This window comes from Nicotiana sylvestris, chromosome 3 (genome assembly GCF_000393655.2).
Source record: "Nicotiana sylvestris chromosome 3, ASM39365v2, whole genome shotgun sequence".
In the NCBI taxonomy this organism is placed as follows: Eukaryota; Viridiplantae; Streptophyta; class Magnoliopsida; order Solanales; family Solanaceae; genus Nicotiana; species Nicotiana sylvestris.
This window is the reverse complement of record NC_091059.1, coordinates 148,901,912-148,926,045: the sequence shown is the minus strand read 5'-3', so window position 1 is coordinate 148,926,045 and position 24,134 is coordinate 148,901,912. Positions and strand designations below refer to the sequence as shown.

General features: G+C 38.7%; 2 protein-coding genes across 2 annotated transcripts; both read left to right on the top strand.

The window, feature by feature from the left end:
* The first annotated feature begins 8,526 nt into the window (after positions 1–8,526).
* On the top strand, positions 8,527–9,186 carry LOC104232051 (14 kDa proline-rich protein DC2.15-like). The gene has a single exon (XM_009785143.2). The coding sequence runs from the start codon at positions 8,615–8,617 to the stop codon at positions 9,089–9,091; it is 477 nt and encodes a 158-aa protein (XP_009783445.1). The 5' UTR covers positions 8,527–8,614; the 3' UTR covers positions 9,092–9,186.
* A 7,231-nt stretch (positions 9,187–16,417) lies between these two features.
* LOC138886925 (14 kDa proline-rich protein DC2.15-like) lies at positions 16,418–17,271 on the top strand. The gene has a single exon (XM_070168607.1). The coding sequence runs from the start codon at positions 16,542–16,544 to the stop codon at positions 17,016–17,018; it is 477 nt and encodes a 158-aa protein (XP_070024708.1). The 5' UTR covers positions 16,418–16,541; the 3' UTR covers positions 17,019–17,271.
* The last annotated feature ends 6,863 nt before the right edge of the window (positions 17,272–24,134 follow it).

Below are 24,134 nucleotides of genomic sequence, written 5' to 3'. Positions count from 1 at the left end.
GATCAAGGTCACCGAACCAACCGTCATTTCCGAACTAACAATTGTTCTTTATCTGAAAAGTTGAAACAGGTATAATCCAAGACAACCGTGCAAGAAGCAGGTGTCGCCCAAAGAGGAAGGTACAAGAAACATTTTGGCAATAAGGAATTCACTCGAAAGGTAAGCTTCCACGAAACTCCCTTTTATCTAAAACAAGAAAACTCAAAAATAGATCGTGTAGTATTCTCGAGCTTTATCCCCAGCCAGTCAGCATTAGGGTTTTAAACCCTAAACTGAACTTTTTCCTTTTAGCCAGCATTAGAGTTTTAAACTCTAAACTGAGCTTTTCCAATGCAATCAGCATTAGGGTTTTAAACCCTAAACTGAATTTTCCTTTTAGTCAGCATTAGGGTTTTAAACCCTAAACTGAACTTTTCCCTTTCAGCCAGCATTAGAGTTTTAAACTCTAAACTGAGCTTTTCCATGCAATCAGCATTAGGGTTTTAAACCCTAAACTGAATTTTCCTTTAGTCAGCATTAGGGTTTTAAAACCCTAAACTGAACTTTTCCCTTTCAGCCAGCATTAGAGTTTTAAACTCTAAACTGAGCTTTTCCATGCAATCAGCATTAGGGTTTTAAACCCTAAACTGAATTTTCCTTTAGTCAGCATTAGGGTTTTAAACCCTAAACTGAACTTTTTCCTTTTAGCCAGCATTAGAGTTTTAAACTCTAAACTGAGCTTTTCCAATGCAATCAGCATTAGGGTTTTAAACCCTAAACTGAATTTTCCTTTAGTCAGCATTAGGGTTTTAAACCCTAAACTGAACTTTTTCCTTTTAGCCAGCATTAGAGTTTTAAACTCTAAACTGAGCTTTTCCATGCAATCAGCATTAGGGTTTTAAACCCTAAACTGAATTTTCCTTTAGTCAGCATTAGGGTTTTAAACCCTAAACTGAATTTTCCTTTAGTCAGCATTAGGGTTTTAAACCCTAAACTGAATTTTCCTTTAGTCAGCATTAGGGTTTTAAACTCTAAACTGAATTCTCTTTAGTCAGCATTAGGGTTTTAAACCCTAAACTGAACTTTTTCCTTTTAGCCAGCATTAGAGTTTTAAACTCTAAACTGAGCTTTTCCATGCAATCAGCATTAGGGTTTTAAACCCTAAACTGAATTTTCCTTTAGTCAGCATTAGGGTTTTAAACCCTAAACTGAACTTTTTCCTTTTAGCCAGCATTAGAGTTTTAAACTCTAAACTGAGCTTTTCCATGCAATCAGCATTAGGGTTTTAAACCCTAAACTGAATTTTCCTTTAGTCAGCATTAGGGTTTTAAACTCTAAACTGAATTCTCTTTAGTCAGCATTAGGGTTTTAAACCCTAAACTGAACTTTTTCCTTTTAGCCAGCATTAGAGTTTTAAACTCTAAACTGAGCTTTTTTCCATGCAATCAGCATTAGGGTTTTAAACCCTAAACTGAATTCTCTTTTAGTCAGCATCAGGGTTTTAAACCCTAAACTGAACTTTTTCCTTTTAGCCAGCATTAGAGTTTTAAACTCTAAACTGAGCTTTTCCATGCAATCAGCATTAGGGTTTTAAACCCTAAACTGAATTTTCCTTTAGTCAGCATTAGGGTTTTAAACCCTAAACTGAACTTTTTCCTTTTAGCCAGCATTAGAGTTTTAAACTCTAAACTGAGCTTTTCCATGCAATCAGCATTAGGGTTTTAAACCCTAAACTGTATTTTCCTTTAGTCAGCATTAGGGTTTTAAACTCTAAACTGAATTCTCTTTAGTCAGCATTAGGGTTTTAAACCCTAAACTGAACTTTTTCCTTTTAGCCAGCATTAGAGTTTTAAACTCTAAACTGAGCTTTTTCCCATGCAATCAGCATTAGGGTTTTAAACCCTAAACTGAATTTTCCTTTAGTCAGCATTAGGGTTTTAAACCCTAAACTGAACTTTTTCCTTTTAGCCAGCATTAGAGTTTTAAACTCTAAACTGAGCTTTTCCATGCAATCAGCATTAGGGTTTTAAACCCTAAACTGAATTCTCTTTTAGTCAGCATCAGGGTTTTAAACCCTAAACTGAACTTTTTCCTTTTAGCCAGCATTAGAGTTTTAAACTCTAAACTGAGCTTTTCCATGCAATCAGCATTAGGGTTTTAAACCCTAAACTGAATTCTCCCTTTGTTCGGCGCTAGGGTTTTAAACCCTACACTGAACTTTTCCCCAGCTAGTCGATATTAGGGCTCCAACCCTGCACTGAGCATGCATATCCTCTTTCATCAATTTTATGAACTACCTAGTGAATAATTAACGAAATTTTCCTAGTGAAACTGGGGCAGAAAATTTCGTTCGTTTGTTTTCTCCCGCAGGTCTGACCTCGAGCCACATGAATCGAAATGACCCACGAGATGAATCCCAGTTCGGAATCAAAGAAGAAAAAGACAAAAAAGAGATATCCCGAGATATCAGAGTAAAGGGAAAGCAAATCGACTCCAACATTTGACTAACGTCCTGACCTCTGCCGGTCACATTTTATTCGGTATCCCGGAGATTAAAAAACAAGTCGCCACAGCTCGCAAGCATCAAGATTCAGATCAGAGTCTACAAGCAGAATCAGCTAAGACCCAAGATCAAGTCGTAAAAGAATCATAGATAGGAATCTTGTAACTAGCAGTTGACATGCATAAAAGTAGTTAAGTTCAGTTTCCAATTTTCGCTTGGTTGTAATAAGGCGGTCAGTGACGTAGCAGTGACAACAGCAGCAGCAGTAGCGGCAAGCATTGCAGTCCCAGGGTAGCCCCAGCTACCAAAACTTCTCGAACTACATTGACCTGATTCCTGTTTAGCCCAGGATATGTAGGAAATCTTTGAAGCAAGATTCGGTCAGATCTTTCAAAAAATGCTTCATACGGAGTGGTCTATAGGCAAAAATCGCTCATACACGCTCACTTGATCTTTGCACGAAAACCCTTCGTGTTTCCGAACAAAGAGGGGCAGCTGTGAGCACGTGATTTTTGTTTCACACGACAATCACTCCAAAAAGAAATAAAAAAACAAATATAATTGGCCCTGCTGTACAATTTCGGATTTCTGTACGGCACCTTGTGGATTTATTTGTGATTTTGGCCCATTCTTATTTATTTACTTTATTAAAATAAAATTCAAAAAATATATATGTGTCCTGCGTATTTCAAACCGTAATTCGGTCGTTAAATAGAAAATCGTGAATAGGCATTTTCGTCCGTGATTTTATTTGGTTTGACTTTACCGGTTTTGAAATATTTTAGTATGTGTGCAAATAATTGTATTTGAGTGTGTATTTAATTTTAATTTGATTTTTTTTGGCTTAGCTTTGTTTTAAAATAAATAAGAAGAAAAAAAAAAAAAAAAAAATAAAGAAAAGACCCCTTCCGGACTTGGGCCAATTTTAACAAAATTGGCCCAAACAAACAGCCCAAGACCCAGGCCTGCCCAGCCCAGGTCACCTGATGCCCAGGACGTCCAAACGACGTCGTTTGAGTCGTGCCTGATCTGGGCCGTTGATCTCAGAGTGATCAACGGCCAAGATCAATCCCCATAACCCATCAACAAACCCGACCCATTTACACCCGGACCGACCCCAACCCCTTACCCTTGAAACGACGTCGTTCCCTGTTAGCCGAAGGATCCTGGCCCTTCATCTCGTCTCATCCAACGGCCAGGATCCACTTGCCCACTAACTATATAAGCGCATAACACTACCCTGCCCCCCCTATCCAAACCCCAGCCTTCGTCGTCTTCACCACAACACCTAAAACCCTAGCCGCCTCTGCATACTTCCGCCATGAAAGCCGGCGGCATGGATGCCGGTGACCTTCCCTTGAACACCATAGGACCCCCAGGCCATCCTGAACCCAAATCTACCAACCCCATGTTTCGAATCACCCCCCAGGTCCTCGAATCTTCATTCGAAGATTCGAGTCAAAACTCGATCTGACCCAACCAACCCCAGTTTTGTACCAGATACTCCCCAGACCCCCCTCGTGACCGAACCATACTTGGTTTGGTCCGAATCTAACCAGGGAAACATGAATCCCGGATCTGAGTTTTGGAACTTTGTAGTTCCTCGTCACTAGTTCATACCCGTTCGAGCCAAAGAAATTAAGGTCCAAGGGACCTTAATCGAAGTGTTTCTCATCTGAGAAACACTTCGATTAAAGTCCGTTCAGCCTTAAGAAAGTCTGTCCAAGTCCGGTTCAAGGTTTCCGATTTTTCAAGATTTGAGGTGAGTCTGCCTTCTTCCCTTATTTGTTTGGTCCATGTGAGGGATTAGATGTCTGTTCATGTTTTGTGTCAATTTGTGTTTTGAATTTTTATCAACTTTTGTTCGTCCACTCTGTTTGAACATCTGTGTTTGTCTGAATCCTTCTCCTCCTATTCTGATACGACATGCGTATTGGTTGTATTCCAATTTGTACTAACTAACTGATTCCTCGGATGCACCATTCTATTTTAATCAGTATAAGTCGAGTCATGTATCCTATATTTCTGAATGTTTGATTTTCGGCTACGATTGTGTACGATAATGCTAATATAGTCGAGTCGACATGTGTCGTCAATTAATTTCAACTGTCTGAGCATAGTAAATCGATTTGCTTCTGTTGAACATTTGTTGAAATCAATTCAGAATCAGTTTCGTTTACCTATAGCTGTTGATTTGGACCAGTCAATGTAAAAAGGGATTGTTTATGTTTAAATCCTGAATTGGAAGGCATGTGCACTCGTGCACAGCATGTGCATTGGTGCACCTCATGTGCCTTGTGCACAGCCTGTTTTTCTGCATTAAGAAGCTTTTAAGTTTTAAACAATCTGACAGTATATGCTGTCAGATATATTTTACTGCCCATACTTGCTTTTAGATAATAAAGTAAAAAAGTTAAAGCCTGCTAAGGGAATGTCATGGGATTAATACTTAAATAGTTGAGTGGAAACTGAAAAGTAATGGGCACATGGGAGGGGTATCTGATTAATCTAACAGGCTGTAAAAGTTTTGATGTGGAGGCTTATAAAAGGGGAGGATCTGAGATTAGGACAGGGGGGATTAGAGAAGAAACCCACACACACTGTGAGGAGTTTTGAAAGAGAGAGTTGATAGAGATACACAGAAAAAGCATACAGAGATAGAGAGAGGCAATGAGAGGGAACATCTGAAAGTTTCAAATTCTGAAAACAGAAACTGGAAAAGTTTTCTCTTTGATAAACCAAATAGATTTCAAATTGAGGACTGATATTAGAACTTGAAAAGAAAGGAGATAGGGAAAGAGATATCACAAAAATCAGGAATTGTCTTCTCCCTACTGTTTGTCGATTCTCATTTTGTTCAAACTGTCCAAGTTAGTCCTGTTTTCCTTCAAGTGTCAGTTAAGTCTATTGTTTGGATTTGTTTGTTGGCTTCCCCTGGAATTGGATTGCTTGATTCTCTGACTCCATTACTACTGGGAATTTGTCTCATTCTGCCTCTCCTCCATTGGCTTTATTGGCCTCTTGCACTGGGATTTCTGTTCTATTTGGCACCTGCTGTTACTGCTGTTGTTTGGTATCGCTTCTATTGCCCTACTGACCCCTTGCTTCTCCTGTTGTATCCAATATCCAGGTACATACTAAGACTCGCATTTGATGTAACAATGAAAGCATGAATCAAAAGATTTGAAGGAGTTATAATCACCTGTTGTATTGCTTACGAATTGCCTTTTTTAATGTTGTTAAGATATGCAGTTTCTTGGTCTGTTAGCCTAATAGAGACACATTAGTAAGGTTGTACTTAATTAAAGTTTATGCCCATCTGGAGCTGTGACATTTTATTCGTTTGGTAGTACATAAGATGTAAATACAATCCATGAAATGTGCAGCCATTTTAATACAATTGCTAACTCAAAATCGCCATTTCAGCATGTTTTGAATATGTAGGGGCAAATGATTGTTTAAGATTTAGCTAAAGACAATACAGTTTCAAACTCTTGAGTTTCAGTTTGCGTGAAGCAGTTTATAGGATGAGTAAAATACCATTAGTCGCATTTCTTAACAAGCAATCTTAATTAATCTTGTTTGAATAAGTTAAAGTTAAGGAGCTCTTGTAACAGTCATAGCATTTCATCAATCCCATATACGTTTCTTTTATCAAGTTCAAAGCATGCTTACATGAGGTACAATGTTTCTTCATCCCGTAAATAATTAATTGGATGATTAGCTAAAAATCTGGATTTGGGCCAAACACATAGTAAAAATAGCACGCATCTTTTCTTCTATTTTTTTAGAGATAAACACATTAGAAATGTAATCGCTTTAGGATGTTCCTTCTAAAAAAATGAGACGAGCCTCGCCAAATGAGATGAAAATCGCGGGGTCCTCAATAAATAACCTTGATAATTATCTAGAATTCAGGATAGGCCATTTAATAAATTTCATGGCCTTCCACAAATAATAACGCACTAGACCCCCTTAGGCGCCCTTAATAAATTACACTGTTAAACTTGGGTGCACATTGATGTGACCCGAATCCAAATCTCGATGGAGTCGAAATGTGTTAACAACTACGGGCGCATTGACTGTGACGTGGTTTGAGGTGCATTTTCACGACGTTGCAATTCTATAAAACAAATGATAATAATAAAAGCGGTTTAAACTTAATAAAAGCACATAAGTCACAACCTGTATTTAAATCAGATACTTAGCCATTATAACAATTTAAGCGACCGTGCTAGAACCACGGGATTCGAGGATGCCTAACACCTTCCCTCGGGTCAACAGAATTCCTTACTTAGAATTTCTGGTTCGCAGACTTCATTTGGAAAAGTCGAAAATTTCCTCGATTTGGGATTCAAGATAAACCGGTGACTTGGGACACCAAAAACCAAACCTTTCCCAAGTGGCGACTCTGAATTAAATAAATAATCCCATTTTGAATATTGTCACTTAAATTGGAAAAACTCCACCCGCGCATCTTACCCCTCGGGGGCGGGGCGCGCAAAAAGGAGGTGTGACAAATACCATAGGAATGGGTTTTAGGTCCAAAATCCTTACCTCAATGAAGTTCTCTTGAAATCCCTTTTCAAAATCGTCCAAAAAGCTCCAAAGCCGACTCAAAAATGGTGAAATAGCTCAACATCGCAAAGGACACAATTTATACCTTCTGGCCCAGGCATTTTCGCATCTGCGGCCATATACCCGCTTCTGCGGTACCACATTTGTGGTCCTTGAAGCGCTTCTACGAAAATCACTTAAACTGTCCATTCTGCATCTGCGATGAAATATCCGCACATGCGCCATCGCAGGTGCGGCTCCTAGACCGCTTCTGCGGTTCCTGCCAAGTTCACCAGCTTCTGCTTCTACGACTACTTTCCCGCATATGCGGCGTCGCACCTGCGGTCCCCAATCCGCAGGTGCGGAAATACCAGAAGCACCAAAAATCTGCAGCTCACCAAAAACTCCAACTCTCCGTCGACCATCTGAAATCCCCCCGAGGCCCCCGAGACCTCAACCAAAAGCACCAACATATCCAAAAATCTTATTCAAACTTATATCAATCTTCAAAACACCTCAAACAACATTGAATCAACCAAAACACATCGGATTCAAGCCTAAGTTTCCAAAAATCTTCCGAATTCCGCCTTTGATCAAAAACCCAACCAAACCACGTCCGAATGACCTGAATTTTGCACACACATTCCAAATGACACCAAGGAACTACTGCAACTCTCGAAATTCCATTCCGACCCCTATATCAAAATCTCGCCTATCAACTGGAAATCGTCAAAATACCATAAATCTACTCTGAACCTCCAAAACTCATTCTGATGAGGCTCCTAAGTCCCAAATCACCTCCCGGAGCTATCCGAACCATCAGAATTCACATCCGAGCCCTCTAACACATAAGTCAACATCCAGTTGTCTTTTCCAACTTAAGCTTCCTCAAAAGAGACTAAGTGTCTCAAACCTTACCAAATTCTTTCCGAACACGAGCCAACCAACCCGATCACACATAGAACTGATAGACAATGCAATAAGAAGTAGAAATGGGGGAAACGGAGCGGTAACTCATGAGACGACTGGCCAGGTCGTCACACTCAACCCCTTCCCCATAAGGAGTTCGAAACCCAAAGGCAATCATTGAGTGAACTGTATCTTATTTATGTTAGTTGACCTAAGTCGCACCCTTTCTGTTGGGGTAGCGCTCGGCCTTTGAATTGTATGTGGGATGGCTTTTTGCCTCATACAGCTCAGGCCAAAGACCGGGGGAAATTTAGAAGAGATGAGGAAACCTAGTAGCTGTCGGTCGGGGCCAAACCCGTAATTTACATACAATAATATAGAAGGTTCCCTAGTTACCTAGGTAGAAGAGGAGCTGTAAACAACAAAAGTATAGTAAATCATGTAAGAGTTGGTAACAATGACAAACCTTTTTTTCAACACCATGCACCGCACGCATTACTAGTTTAATATCTCACCCTAAGCTTAGGTGGGATTGTTCGTAAATTGTTCTTCCTCCTTGCACTATAAATACCCTACATTAGTACCAGACAATTCAACCATCTCATCTTTGCAACTTTCTGTTTGCAGTTTTTGTACGAGTACATTCTGCCTTAGCTTCCTTGTAACATGGCTTCCAAAACAAGAGCCTCAGTTACCCTTTTCCTCTCATTGAATCTCCTTTTCTTTGTCATAGTCAGTGGAACTGATTGTGGCTCTTGTCATCATAATCCTCCTAGCACCGGTAATGGTGGTGGCAATGGCAGTAACACTGGTGGCTCGGGCAATGGTGGCGGCTCCGGCAACGGAGGTGGTTCGGGCAATGGCGGCGGAGGTGGCAATGGACAAGGCAGGTGCCCGAGAGATGCTCTGAAGTTGGGTGTATGTGCAAATTTAGTCGGTGGATTGGTGGGCGCGGTAATTGGGAGTCCTCCAACGATGCCATGCTGCAGTTTGATCGCGGGGCTGGCGGATTTAGAGGCGGCGGTTTGCTTGTGCACAGCCATAAGGGCAAATGTGCTGGGAATAAATCTCAATGTGCCACTCTCTCTTAGCCTTGTTCTCAACAACTGTGGAAGGAATCCTCCTACTGGCTTCACTTGCTAAGCCGAAGTACCCGATTAATTATATTAATCCTCATTCTGGTTTTGTTATGTCGGTCATTTTGGCGTTTGCATGAATTTTTTTTTATGATCACTTTGTCAATTGTGTTATGCTAACGGTTCTAGTTAATAAGCGAACTAGCAAAATTAAATAGCAGGGTCGTGAAGCACAGTTGATTTTATATGTGTACTTTGGAGGTTTATTAATATATGTACTACTATCATTTACTGTTTCATAAGCATGTTTGTTGATTTTATTTAACTTGTCTATGGTCTTAAGATGGTTGGCCATGAGAACTATTTGTTTGCAATCCTCCTCGAGAAAATTAAAATGTGCAATTAGTTTTTGACAGTTACAGTTGAATTGTATAATTATTTCAATTTTAAAAAAAATATTTCCACCTTTAATTAAAAAAAATAATCTCGTGCCGGAAAATCTCTTGATAATCCACTTTATTCGATTGATTAAAACAACTTCATGTTATACGTCTTCTGACTTAATTAATGGAATTGTATACGGTTGAAATCAAGTATGTTCGATTCCGTAGGCTAGAGGGGTCGCTCCGAAAACAAGTTTGAGATAGACCGGGCTCGAGCCCGATGGCGGAGTACAAGACTCGAAGATCGAAGTACTCGATGAACACCAAGGCCAAGCATGACCAACCTCGAGATAATATCGTTAGGGTTTCATAACAGAAAGAGCGAGATTCTCGCAGTGACCCTAAGATCACGGTGTGAATTTCGAAACGGATTTGTACTAGGCGGTTAGACAGTTGTATAATAAGATTCCCTACTACAATTAGAAGTGTACCTTATTTAGGATTCCCCTACTATATAAAGGGGATCCCAATCATTTGTAAGGCAGATTCATTGACAGGAGAATATACATATTTCACTTTAATTTCTTGCTTACTATTCATCAAATTTGCCTCATTATTTTATTATTCTCATTCACCTACCTCGAGGTGCCATTGCTCGAGGTAGAAGTCTGCTTATACGGTGGTTTGACTTACCTTTACTCTTTAGTTTATACATTAGATTCTTTGTTTATCAATTAGTATTGGATTAAATCACATACCTTTAAAATTACAATAAAAGTTTAATTGTTACTCGAATTTTAGGGTAAACAGTTTGGCAAAGTTTGGTGTTTTTCGGCGCTAAAAGGGCGGAAGTAGCAGGTGATGAGAGAGAGAGAGATGAAGAGGGGAAGAGGTATCACAGAAGTTAGGAGGTGGTTTAAAGATGAAGTAAAGTTCTCAATTCGAAGAAGGGGCTTTGTATTTATAGGCAAACAGCGTTCGGCAGCGCTAGTGGCCGACTGCCACTGGCAAGCATTTAATGTTTTAGGGAAGCGAACCGTCGGGACGTTTCGGTCACTTCGAGTGCATACGTCACAGGATGAAATCAGGTATGCCCGATTCCGTAGGCTCGACGGGTCGCTTCGAGAACAAGTTCGAAATAGACCGGACTCGAGCCCGATGGTAGAGTACAAGACTCGAAGATCAAAGTACTTGATGAACACCGAGGCCAAGCATGACAAACCTCGAGATAATACTGTTATGGTTTCATAACAGAAAGAGCGAGATTCCCATAGTGGCCCTAAGATCACGAAGTGAATTCCGGAACGGATTTGTACTGGGCAGTTAGACATTTGTATAATACGATTCCCTACTATAATTAGAAGTGTACCTTATTTAGGATTCCCCTACTATATAAAGGGGATCCCAATTATTTGTAAGGCTGATTCATTGACAAGAGAATATACATATTTCACTTTCTTGCTTAATGTTCATCAGATTTGCCTTATTATTTTATTATTCTTATTCACTTACCTCGAGGTTTCCATTGCTCGAGGTCGAGGTCTGCTCATACGCTGGTTTGACTTACCTTTACTCCTTAATTTATACATTAGATTCCTTGTTTACCAATTAGTATTGGATTAAATCATATATCTTTAAAACCACAATACAAGTTTAATTGTTACTCGAATTTTAGGGTAAACAAGAATAAAGACTACGCTTACAAAAGTACAGAAAAGTAAAGCTATCAAAAGGCAAAAAATGGTGCAATCATGAGCTCTATCTTTTTAAACTAAAACTTTACTCCCTCCGGTTCACTTTATTTGTTTTTTAGCTATTTTTACACTTATTAAAAAATCCATTTTTACAAGTAATTAGCAATGAAATTGACCATATTAACCTTTACTATCTCTTCACATTTTTTTATTTTATTTTATATCTTGCATAATGCAATTTCGGGATTTTGAATGTGATGATTAGCATCTCCCAGTAATCGAAGTGACCGGCATAACTCATTGAAAACTTTGCGAGTATTAATGATTATTTCAAACTTTCAGTAAAAAATCTCACTTTGTCATGTAATTTCAATTTAAAAATGTCAATGAAATATAAAATGGAGCCAAAACTATTCAATATTTTCCACCAAAAGTTATCTTATAAAAGAAGGTTTAATTTTCTAAAATGATGAAATAAACATGGCTACAACACTTTACTGTTCACTTAATAATCTTGAATTCAATTGCATTGTAAAATAAGTATAACACATACTTCAATACTATTTCCAATGCCAATTTTGAAAAAAAAAATCATTCTTGAAATCTGAAAATATCTAATATTTTGGACTACAAAAAAAGGCCAAAAATCAGATAAAGTAGATCGGAGGTAGCATTGAATTTATTGCACCTATAATTATGTGTTCAGAATTTGAACCTAATGTTTTTTACATGTATATTTATACACAAGTGTACAAAATGATGTTGAATCCTATCACGACCCAAAATCTCAGCCTGTCGTGACAACGCCTAACACATTACTAAGAAAGCTCACAATCACAAAACAACTACACATTGGAATTTATAACATGATTCAATATGCTCAAGAACGAAAAAATCTCATAGAGAACTAACAAAAATAACTGTAACTCAACTACAACCATCCTAAAATTCTGGTGTCACCGAGTATATGAGCTACTGAGTGACAACATAGTCTGAAACTCTAGTACAACTGTCTCAGAAAGTAGAACAATACTTAATAAAAATGAAAGGAAGGAGAGTCAAGGTCTGCGAGCGTCATATCAGCTACCTCAAAGTCTCCAAATAGGTACTAGCACCAGTCTAGCAATCACCACGTCCAGATGTACCTGGATCTGCACACGAAGTGCAGAGTGTAGTATGAGTACAACCGATCTAATGTACTCAATAAGTAACAGGACTAACCTTAGGCTGAAAGCAATGACGAGCTCAGAAGGATACAATCATAACCAAAATAATGACAACACAAATATAACAAAGAGAATGACAGTAATAACCCAGAGAAACTTCCATATTCAGCTCGTTCACCGTACAGAAACTTAGGCATGCTTTCAAGTTCAACAATTCAAGCCAAACACTAATAAAAATATGCCAAGAACAACTAGCATGAGGAATGTTACGTCTCTATGCCTGCATGTCAAATATGAATGTCAAATGTAATGTATCATAGTGATAATCCCAGGTACTCACACTCTCAGAGTACTCTATTTGTCCATCTCCAATTCCCACTCATCACACACAATCACTCAATCCTGTACGGGTGCCTGGCACCAATGCCCCTCACCCAAGCACGTGTATATAAACCATTGTGCCTGCACTCACTGCTGGTATGTCAGACTCCGGAGGGCGGATTCTGCCCAAGTGCTAATATAAAGCCTATAAGGCATGCTGCAACGCGCAACCCGATCCATAATAACACTTACAAAATCCGGCTCTCTAGTCTAACTCAGTCATCAATCTCTCGAGTCTCACGGGTTCACAAGTCTCATACTACTCAACACAAATAAAGATAACATGATGTAACAGTGAATGACAACAGAGATTGAGATATATAATATGCAAATGAATAAACATGACTGAGTGAACAATTGCAGTTAAGCAAATAACTCAACAATAGAAATAACCTCAATGGGTCCCAACAAAATAAGCACATAGCCTAACATGATTCCTAACATGAATCACAACTCAATTACTCTAACACGTAGGAATTATACGGATAAAACAAGACTAGATAACTACACAATACCGCAGAATCAACCGAGTCATAATTACCACGGTGCACGCCCACACGCCCATCACCTAGCATGTGCGTCACCCCAACACCAACCATAGAACACGTATTACAGAGATTCATACCCTCAGTACCAAGTTTAGACGTGTTACTTGCCTCAAAGTGCGCAACTCAATCCTCCAACAAACCTTTGCCTCACGAATCGACCTTAGAACGACTCAAATCTAGTCACAAACAACCTAATATAATCAATACAAGCTATAGGAATCAATCCCATACGATAAAGCTAAGTTCTTTAACCAAATTCAAAAGGTCAAACACAAAAACCAACCCCGGACCCACACCTCGGAACCCGATAAAATTCAAAATATCCGAACATCCATTCAATAACGAGTCCAACCATACCAAAATTATTTAATTACAATCACAAATCGACTCTCAAATCCCCAAATCTTACTCTACAATACCTAGTCCAAAATCCTCGCAAATTTCACTTAAAAACACATAATTTAGGTGGAAAAATTAATGGGTATTCAATATTAATGGACAAAAGTGACCAAAAGTTTCTTACCTCTTGAATTATGGTGAAATCCCTCTCAAAAATTGCCCCTAACCGATCTCCACAAGTCCAAAAATGAAGAAAAGACTCAAACCCTCGATTATATTAGTCTGCCCAGCGATTCTCGTTTCTGCGGGCTCACCAGCCGCATCTGCGTCTCCCATTTTGCTGAAATTCCTTTGCTTCTGCGAAATTTCATTAACCTTCTCGACCAGCCGCTTGTGCGGCCAAATCCTGCTTCTACGATCCAAGGTTCGCTCCTGCGGGACCGCACCTGCCAAGCGCTCTCCGTTTCTGCGACAATAGCTTCCCCATCCAAAATCTGCTTCTGCGACCACCTACCCACACGGAAACAACCTCGCACCTGCAGTCATCACCTAGTCTTGCCCAATTGTCGCATCTATGCCTTCCCGGCTACTTCTGCTGCTCCGCACTTGCAGTTAATTCCACGCAGGTGCGGTTACACCAGAACTGCACCCAACAGATTTTCCATAAGTCCAATTCAATCCGATTTCAACCCGAATCACACCCGAAGCCCCCCGGACCCCATCCAAACATACCAACACATCCTAATTAAATATAATACGAACTTAGTCGAAGCCTCAAATCACATCAAACAATATCAAAAACACGAATCGCACCCAAATTCAAGCCTATTGAAACTAATGAATTTCCAACTTCTACAATCGATACTGAAACCTATCAAACCAAATCCAATTAACCTCACATTTTGCACACAACAGACTATTCCAAATTTTGGAAAGAAAATTCGTGCCTTGTATCGACAAAGTCAACTCTGGGTTTAACTTCTCAACCTTCCAAACCTTCAACTTTCCAATTTTGGCCAATTCATGCCGAAATTACCTACGGGTCTCAAAATCAATATCCGGACATACTCCTAAGTCCATAATCACCACACGAAGCTATAAGAACCATCAAAACTCCATTCCAGAGCTGTTTACACATAAGTCAACATGGGTTGTGTGGTGTTGAAAATGTTAAAGGAATATATAACATAGATTTTTTAGCACCCTAATTAGTTGCTTACCTTTTAGCCTCCACCAGTACTAGAAATTCCCGTGATCCAAGGCATCTCTACAGAATGTTTGAACCAGTGTTATTTTTTAAAAAACCTCCCACGCCTTTGAACAACTATAATACAGAATTCTCAATAACGCGTCAATATAATTGAGGTCAGTACTCCTGCAGTTCATGTGGAGTATTAGTTTAGTAGTCATATCAAAATGTAACAACACTATCGAACCTAAATCTTTCTTTTTGCTTGAGGATTTGAAGTTTAAGATATTCTAAAGTCAGAGTATATGCATGTGAAATTTCTATTTGGTGGAGACTTGAAGTTGGAAGTTTATTTAAAGTCAGAAGATGTGCAAGTGGTTCATATTAGATGAATTGCTGCTGAGACCTCCAATTATATATATTCACTGCACATGTGATATCAGTAGCATTAAGAGCTAGGACTAATGAAATGTATTAGGTAAATGTTCGAGGCTATATAGTTATTACAAAGTCTACGGATATTAAATTTTCTGGAAGTCGATAAGGTAGATTATATTTTGCATTAATTGGTTTAGTATAAATATCAAGTGTATGGTTAAGTTATTTCCTATCTAATGATGGCATTTACATTCCCAACTTGACATGAGAGTCGAAGATGGTGATGGACGCAGAAATGGCTCTCAGTAACAAGCTTGACAATTTGTTATTCCACCACATGAAATCAATCCCAAAATTTTCTTTCATTATTATTGTTATTTTCAAACACCAAAAGTCAGTACTGCAAATAAATCAAATGAGAGAGAACTTTCGTGATCAAGTTGCAATGTTTGATTTATTTAACATGAACTTTCGTAGCATAAGATATTTGTCTTCATCGAGAAAATAATGTATGAACGGTTTACATGGGTTGCGGAAGCTACAGTTAAGTAAAACACATTCAATCAGTTCTTAATGTAAGTAATAAAGAAGAGAGAAATCAGAATTGAACGTAATAGCTATAGGAGTTATTACAGTATATATCTTGCAGAGGCGAAGCTGAAGCTTATGCATTCGGGATTTTAGTCCTATCAAATTACTAGGTTCTAAATAAATAATTAGTACATATTTAATAAGTTTTATTAAGATAAATATTAGGTTTGAAGCAAAGTTACCTTCCACATGTGGTGTTTGGAACCCCAAGGCAATCATTAAGTGGAATGTATCTTTTTTGTGTTAGTTGACCTAAGTCGCACCATTTTTGCTAGGGGTGGGGCTCGGCCTCTGAATCGTACGTGAGACGATTTTTTGCTTCATACAGCTCAGGCCGAAGATCGGAGGAAGTTTGGAAGAGATCTAGAGGAGGAAACCTAGCAGCTGCCGGTCGGGGCCGAACCCGTAATGTACATACTAGTTCCACCCTGGCCCTGATATCTTGTGATATTGGCGATCTCCTAATGTGGAGGTTAATAATTTGGTTATGTAATGGCTTAATTAGAATATGTCATGCAGATGCACCGAGTCACAGGCATCACAATAATAGAAGGCTCCCTAGTTACCTACATCACGCTACGAAGGTAGCAGAGGAGCTGTAAACAACAAAAGTAGTAAACCATCCTCCTAGCACTATAACAGTTAAGAATTGGTAAAAATGACAAACTTATTTTTCAACACCACGCAGCACACGCATTACTATTTTAAGAGGGATTGTTCGTAAATTGTTCTTCCTCCTTGCACTATAAATACCCTACATTAGTACCAGACAATTCAACCATCTCATCTTTGCAACTTTCTGTTTGCAGTTTTTGTACGAGTACATTCTGCCTTAGCTTCCTTGTAACATGGCTTCCAAAACAAGAGCCTCAGTTACCCTTTTCCTCTCATTGAATCTCCTTTTCTTTGTCATAGTCAGTGGAACTGATTGTGGCTCTTGTCATCATAATCCTCCTAGCACCGGTAATGGTGGTGGCAATGGCAGTAACACTGGTGGCTCGGGCAATGGTGGCGGCTCCGGCAACGGAGGTGGTTCGGGCAATGGCGGCGGAGGTGGCAATGGACAAGGCAGGTGCCCGAGAGATGCTCTGAAGTTGGGTGTATGTGCAAATTTAGTCGGTGGATTGGTGGGCGCGGTAATTGGGAGTCCTCCAACGATGCCATGCTGCAGTTTGATCGCGGGGCTGGCGGATTTAGAGGCGGCGGTTTGCTTGTGCACAGCCATAAGGGCAAATGTGCTGGGAATAAATCTCAATGTGCCACTCTCTCTTAGCCTTGTTCTCAACAACTGTGGAAGGAATCCTCCTACTGGCTTCACTTGCTAAGCCGAAGTACCCGATTAATTATATTAATCCTCATTCTGGTTTTGTTATGTCGGTCATTTTGGCGTTTGCATGAATTTTTTTTTATGATCACTTTGTCAATTGTGTTATGCTAACGGTTCTAGTTAATAAGCGAACTAGCAAAATTAAATAGCAGGGTCGTGAAGCACAGTTGATTTTATATGTGTACTTTGGAGGTTTATTAATATATGTACTACTATCATTTTCTGTTTCATAAGCATGTTTGTTGATTTTATTTAACTTGTCTATGGTCTTAAGATGGTTGGCCATGAGAACTATTTGTTTGCAATCCTCCTCGAGAAAATTAAAATGTGCAATTAGTTTTTGACAGTTACAGTTGAATTGTATAATTATTTTAATTTTAAAAAAAATATTTCCACCTTTAATTAAAAAAAATAATCTCGTGCCGGAAAATCTCTTGATAATCCACTTTATTCGATTGATTAAAACAACTTCATGTTATACGTCTTCTGACTTAATTAATGGAATTGTATACGGTTGAAATCAAGTATGTTCGATTCCGTAGGCTAGAGGGGTCGCTCCGAAAACAAGTTTGAGATAGACCGGGCTCGAGCCCGATGGCGGAGTACAAGACTCGAAGATCGAAGTACTCGATGAACACCAAGGCCAAGCATGACCAACCTCGAGATAATATCGTTAGGGTTTCATAACAGAAAGAGCGAGATTCTCGCAGTGACCCTAAGATCACGGTGTGAATTTCGAAACGGATTTGTACTAGGCGGTTAGACAGTTGTATAATAAGATTCCCTACTACAATTAGAAGTGTACCTTATTTAGGATTCCCCTACTATATAAAGGGGATCCCAATCATTTGTAAGGCAGATTCATTGACAGGAGAATATACATATTTCACTTTAATTTCTTGCTTACTATTCATCAAATTTGCCTCATTATTTTATTATTCTCATTCACCTACCTCGAGGTGCCATTGCTCGAGGTAGAAGTCTGCTTATACGGTGGTTTGACTTACCTTTACTCTTTAGTTTATACATTAGATTCTTTGTTTATCAATTAGTATTGGATTAAATCACATACCTTTAAAATTACAATAAAAGTTTAATTGTTACTCGAATTTTAGGGTAAACAGTTTGGCAAAGTTTGGTGTTTTTCGGCGCTAAAAGGGCGGAAGTAGCAGGTGATGAGAGAGAGAGAGAGATGAAGAGGGGAAGAGGTATCACAGAAGTTAGGAGGTGGTTTAAAGATGAAGTAAAGTTCTCAATTCGAAGAAGGGGCTTTGTATTTATAGGCAAACAGCGTTCGGCAGCGCTAGTGGCCGACTGCCACTGGCAAGCATTTAATGTTTTAGGGAAGCGAACCGTCGGGACGTTTCGGTCACTTCGAGTGCATACGTCACAGGATGAAATCAGGTATGCCCGATTCCGTAGGCTCGACGGGTCGCTTCGAGAACAAGTTCGAAATAGACCGGACTCGAGCCCGATGGTAGAGTACAAGACTCGAAGATCAAAGTACTTGATGAACACCGAGGCCAAGCATGACAAACCTCGAGATAATACTGTTATGGTTTCATAACAGAAAGAGCGAGATTCCCATAGTGGCCCTAAGATCACGAAGTGAATTCCGGAACGGATTTGTACTGGGCAGTTAGACATTTGTATAATACGATTCCCTACTATAATTAGAAGTGTACCTTATTTAGGATTCCCCTACTATATAAAGGGGATCCCAATTATTTGTAAGGCTGATTCATTGACAAGAGAATATACATATTTCACTTTCTTGCTTAATGTTCATCAGATTTGCCTTATTATTTTATTATTCTTATTCACTTACCTCGAGGTTTCCATTGCTCGAGGTCGAGGTCTGCTCATACGCTGGTTTGACTTACCTTTACTCCTTAATTTATACATTAGATTCCTTGTTTACCAATTAGTATTGGATTAAATCATATATCTTTAAAACCACAATACAAGTTTAATTGTTACTCGAATTTTAGGGTAAACAAGAATAAAGACTACGCTTACAAAAGTACAGAAAAGTAAAGCTATCAAAAGGCAAAAAATGGTGCAATCATGAGCTCTATCTTTTTAAACTAAAACTTTACTCCCTCCGGTTCACTTTATTTGTTTTTTAGCTATTTTTACACTTATTAAAAAATCCATTTTTACCAGTAATTAGCAATGAAATTGACCATATTAACCTTTACTATCTCTTCACATTTTTTTATTTTATTTTATATCTTGCATAATGCAATTTCGGGATTTTGAATGTGATGATTAGCATCTCCCAGTAATCGAAGTGACCGGCATAACTCATTGAAAACTTTGCGAGTATTAATGATTATTTCAAACTTTCAGTAAAAAATCTCACTTTGTCATGTAATTTCAATTTAAAAATGTCAATGAAATATAAAATGGAGCCAAAACTATTCAATATTTTCCACCAAAAGTTATCTTATAAAAGAAGGTTTAATTTTCTAAAATGATGAAATAAACATGGCTACAACACTTTACTGTTCACTTAATAATCTTGAATTCAATTGCATTGTAAAATAAGTATAACACATACTTCAATACTATTTCCAATGCCAATTTTGAAAAAAAAAATCATTCTTGAAATCTGAAAATATCTAATATTTTGGACTACAAAAAAAGGCCAAAAATCAGATAAAGTAGATCGGAGGTAGCATTGAATTTATTGCACCTATAATTATGTGTTCAGAATTTGAACCTAATGTTTTTTACATGTATATTTATACACAAGTGTACAAAATGATGTTGAATCCTATCACGACCCAAAATCTCAGCCTGTCGTGACAACGCCTAACACATTACTAAGAAAGCTCACAATCACAAAACAACTACACATTGGAATTTATAACATGATTCAATATGCTCAAGAACGAAAAAATCTCATAGAGAACTAACAAAAATAACTGTAACTCAACTACAACCATCCTAAAATTCTGGTGTCACCGAGTATATGAGCTACTGAGTGACAACATAGTCTGAAACTCTAGTACAACTGTCTCAGAAAGTAGAACAATACTTAATAAAAATGAAAGGAAGGAGAGTCAAGGTCTGCGAGCGTCATATCAGCTACCTCAAAGTCTCCAAATAGGTACTAGCACCAGTCTAGCAATCACCACGTCCAGATGTACCTGGATCTGCACACGAAGTGCAGAGTGTAGTATGAGTACAACCGATCTAATGTACTCAATAAGTAACAGGACTAACCTTAGGCTGAAAGCAATGACGAGCTCAGAAGGATACAATCACAACCAAAATAATGACAACACAAATATAACAAAGAGAATGACAGTAATAACCCAGAGAAACTTCCATATTCAGCTCGTTCACCGTACAGAAACTTAGGCATGCTTTCAAGTTCAACAATTCAAGCCAAACACTAATAAAAATATGCCAAGAACAACTAGCATGAGGAATGTTACGTCTCTATGCCTGCATGTCAAATATGAATGTCAAATGTAATGTATCATAGTGATAACCAGGTACTCACACTCTCAGAGTACTCTATTTGTCCATCTCCAATTCCCACTCATCACACACAATCACTCAATCCTGTACGGGTGCCTGGCACCAATGCCCCTCACCCAAGCACGTGTATATAAACCATTGTGCCTGCACTCACTGCTGGTATGTCAGACTCCGGAGGGCGGATTCTGCCCAAGTGCTAATATAAAGCCTATAAGGCATGCTGCAACGCGCAACCCGATCCATAATAACACTTACAAAATCCGGCTCTCTAGTCTAACTCAGTCATCAATCTCTCGAGTCTCACGGGTTCACAAGTCTCATACTACTCAACACAAATAAAGATAACATGATGTAACAGTGAATGACAACAGAGATTGAGATATATAATATGCAAATGAATAAACATGACTGAGTGAACAATTGCAGTTAAGCAAATAACTCAACAGTAGAAATAACCTCAATGGGTCCCAACAAAATAAGCACATAGCCTAACATGATTCCTAACATGAATCACAACTCAATTACTCTAACACGTAGGAATTATACGGATAAAACAAGACTAGATAACTACACAATACCGCAGAATCAACCGAGTCATAATTACCACGGTGCACGCCCACACGCCCATCACCTAGCATGTGCGTCACCCCAACACCAACCATAGAACACGTATTACAGAGATTCATACCCTCAGTACCAAGTTTAGACGTGTTACTTGCCTCAAAGTGCGCAACTCAATCCTCCAACAAACCTTTGCCTCACGAATCGACCTTAGAACGACTCAAATCTAGTCACAAACAACCTAATATAATCAATACAAGCTATAGGAATCAATCCCATACGATAAAGCTAAGTTCTTTAACCAAATTCAAAAGGTCAAACACAAAAACCAACCCCGGACCCACACCTCGGAACCCGATAAAATTCAAAATATCCGAACATCCATTCAATAACGAGTCCAACCATACCAAAATTATTTAATTACAATCACAAATCGACTCTCAAATCCCCAAATCTTACTCTACAATACCTAGTCCAAAATCCTCGCAAATTTCACTTAAAAACACATAATTTAGGTGGAAAAATTAATGGGTATTCAATATTAATGGACAAAAGTGACCAAAAGTTTCTTACCTCTTGAATTATGGTGAAATCCCTCTCAAAAATTGCCCCTAACCGATCTCCACAAGTCCAAAAATGAAGAAAAGACTCAAACCCTCGATTATATTAGTCTGCCCAGCGATTCTCGTTTCTGCGGGCTCACCAGCCGCATCTGCGTCTCCCATTTTGCTGAAATTCCTTTGCTTCTGCGAAATTTCATTAACCTTCTCGACCAGCCGCTTGTGCGGCCAAATCCTGCTTCTACGATCCAAGGTTCGCTCCTGCGGGACCGCACCTGCCAAGCGCTCTCCGTTTCTGCGACAATAGCTTCCCCATCCAAAATCTGCTTCTGCGACCACCTACCCACACGGAAACAACCTCGCACCTGCAGTCATCACCTAGTCTTGCCCAATTGTCGCATCTATGCCTTCCCGGCTACTTCTGCTGCTCCGCACTTGCAGTTAATTCCACGCAGGTGCGGTTACACCAGAACTGCACCCAACAGATTTTCCATAAGTCCAATTCAATCCGATTTCAACCCGAATCACACCCGAAGCCCCCCGGACCCCATCCAAACATACCAACACATCCTAATTAAATATAATACGAACTTAGTCGAAGCCTCAAATCACATCAAACAATATCAAAAACACGAATCGCACCCAAATTCAAGCCTATTGAAACTAATGAATTTCCAACTTCTACAATCGATACTGAAACCTATCAAACCAAATCCAATTAACCTCACATTTTGCACACAACAGACTATTCCAAATTTTGGAAAGAAAATTCGTGCCTTGTATCGACAAAGTCAACTCTGGGTTTAACTTCTCAACCTTCCAAACCTTCAACTTTCCAATTTTGGCCAATTCATGCCGAAATTACCTACGGGTCTCAAAATCAATATCCGGACATACTCCTAAGTCCATAATCACCACACGAAGCTATAAGAACCATCAAAACTCCATTCCAGAGCTGTTTACACATAAGTCAACATGGGTTGTGTGGTGTTGAAAATGTTAAAGGAATATATAACATAGATTTTTTAGCACCCTAATTAGTTGCTTACCTTTTAGCCTCCACCAGTACTAGAAATTCCCGTGATCCAAGGCATCTCTACAGAATGTTTGAACCAGTGTTATTTTTTAAAAAACCTCCCACGCCTTTGAACAACTATAATACAGAATTCTCAATAACGCGTCAATATAATTGAGGTCAGTACTCCTGCAGTTCATGTGGAGTATTAGTTTAGTAGTCATATCAAAATGTAACAACACTATCGAACCTAAATCTTTCTTTTTGCTTGAGGATTTGAAGTTTAAGATATTCTAAAGTCAGAGTATATGCATGTGAAATTTCTATTTGGTGGAGACTTGAAGTTGGAAGTTTATTTAAAGTCAGAAGATGTGCAAGTGGTTCATATTAGATGAATTGCTGCTGAGACCTCCAATTATATATATTCACTGCACATGTGATATCAGTAGCATTAAGAGCTAGGACTAATGAAATGTATTAGGTAAATGTTCGAGGCTATATAGTTATTACAAAGTCTACGGATATTAAATTTTCTGGAAGTCGATAAGGTAGATTATATTTTGCATTAATTGGTTTAGTATAAATATCAAGTGTATGGTTAAGTTATTTCCTATCTAATGATGGCATTTACATTCCCAACTTGACATGAGAGTCGAAGATGGTGATGGACGCAGAAATGGCTCTCAGTAACAAGCTTGACAATTTGTTATTCCACCACATGAAATCAATCCCAAAATTTTCTTTCATTATTATTGTTATTTTCAAACACCAAAAGTCAGTACTGCAAATAAATCAAATGAGAGAGAACTTTCGTGATCAAGTTGCAATGTTTGATTTATTTAACATGAACTTTCGTAGCATAAGATATTTGTCTTCATCGAGAAAATAATGTATGAACGGTTTACATGGGTTGCGGAAGCTACAGTTAAGTAAAACACATTCAATCAGTTCTTAATGTAAGTAATAAAGAAGAGAGAAATCAGAATTGAACGTAATAGCTATAGGAGTTATTACAGTATATATCTTGCAGAGGCGAAGCTGAAGCTTATGCATTCGGGATTTTAGTCCTATCAAATTACTAGGTTCTAAATAAATAATTAGTACATATTTAATAAGTTTTATTAAGATAAATATTAGGTTTGAAGCAAAGTTACCTTCCACATGTGGTGTTTGGAACCCCAAGGCAATCATTAAGTGGAATGTATCTTTTTTGTGTTAGTTGACCTAAGTCGCACCATTTTTGCTAGGGGTGGGGCTCGGCCTCTGAATCGTACGTGAGACGATTTTTTGCTTCATACAGCTCAGGCCGAAGATCGGAGGAAGTTTGGAAGAGATCTAGAGGAGGAAACCTAGCAGCTGCCGGTCGGGGCCGAACCCGTAATGTACATACTAGTTCCACCCTGGCCCTGATATCTTGTGATATTGGCGATCTCCTAATGTGGAGGTTAATAATTTGGTTATGTAATGGCTTAATTAGAATATGTCA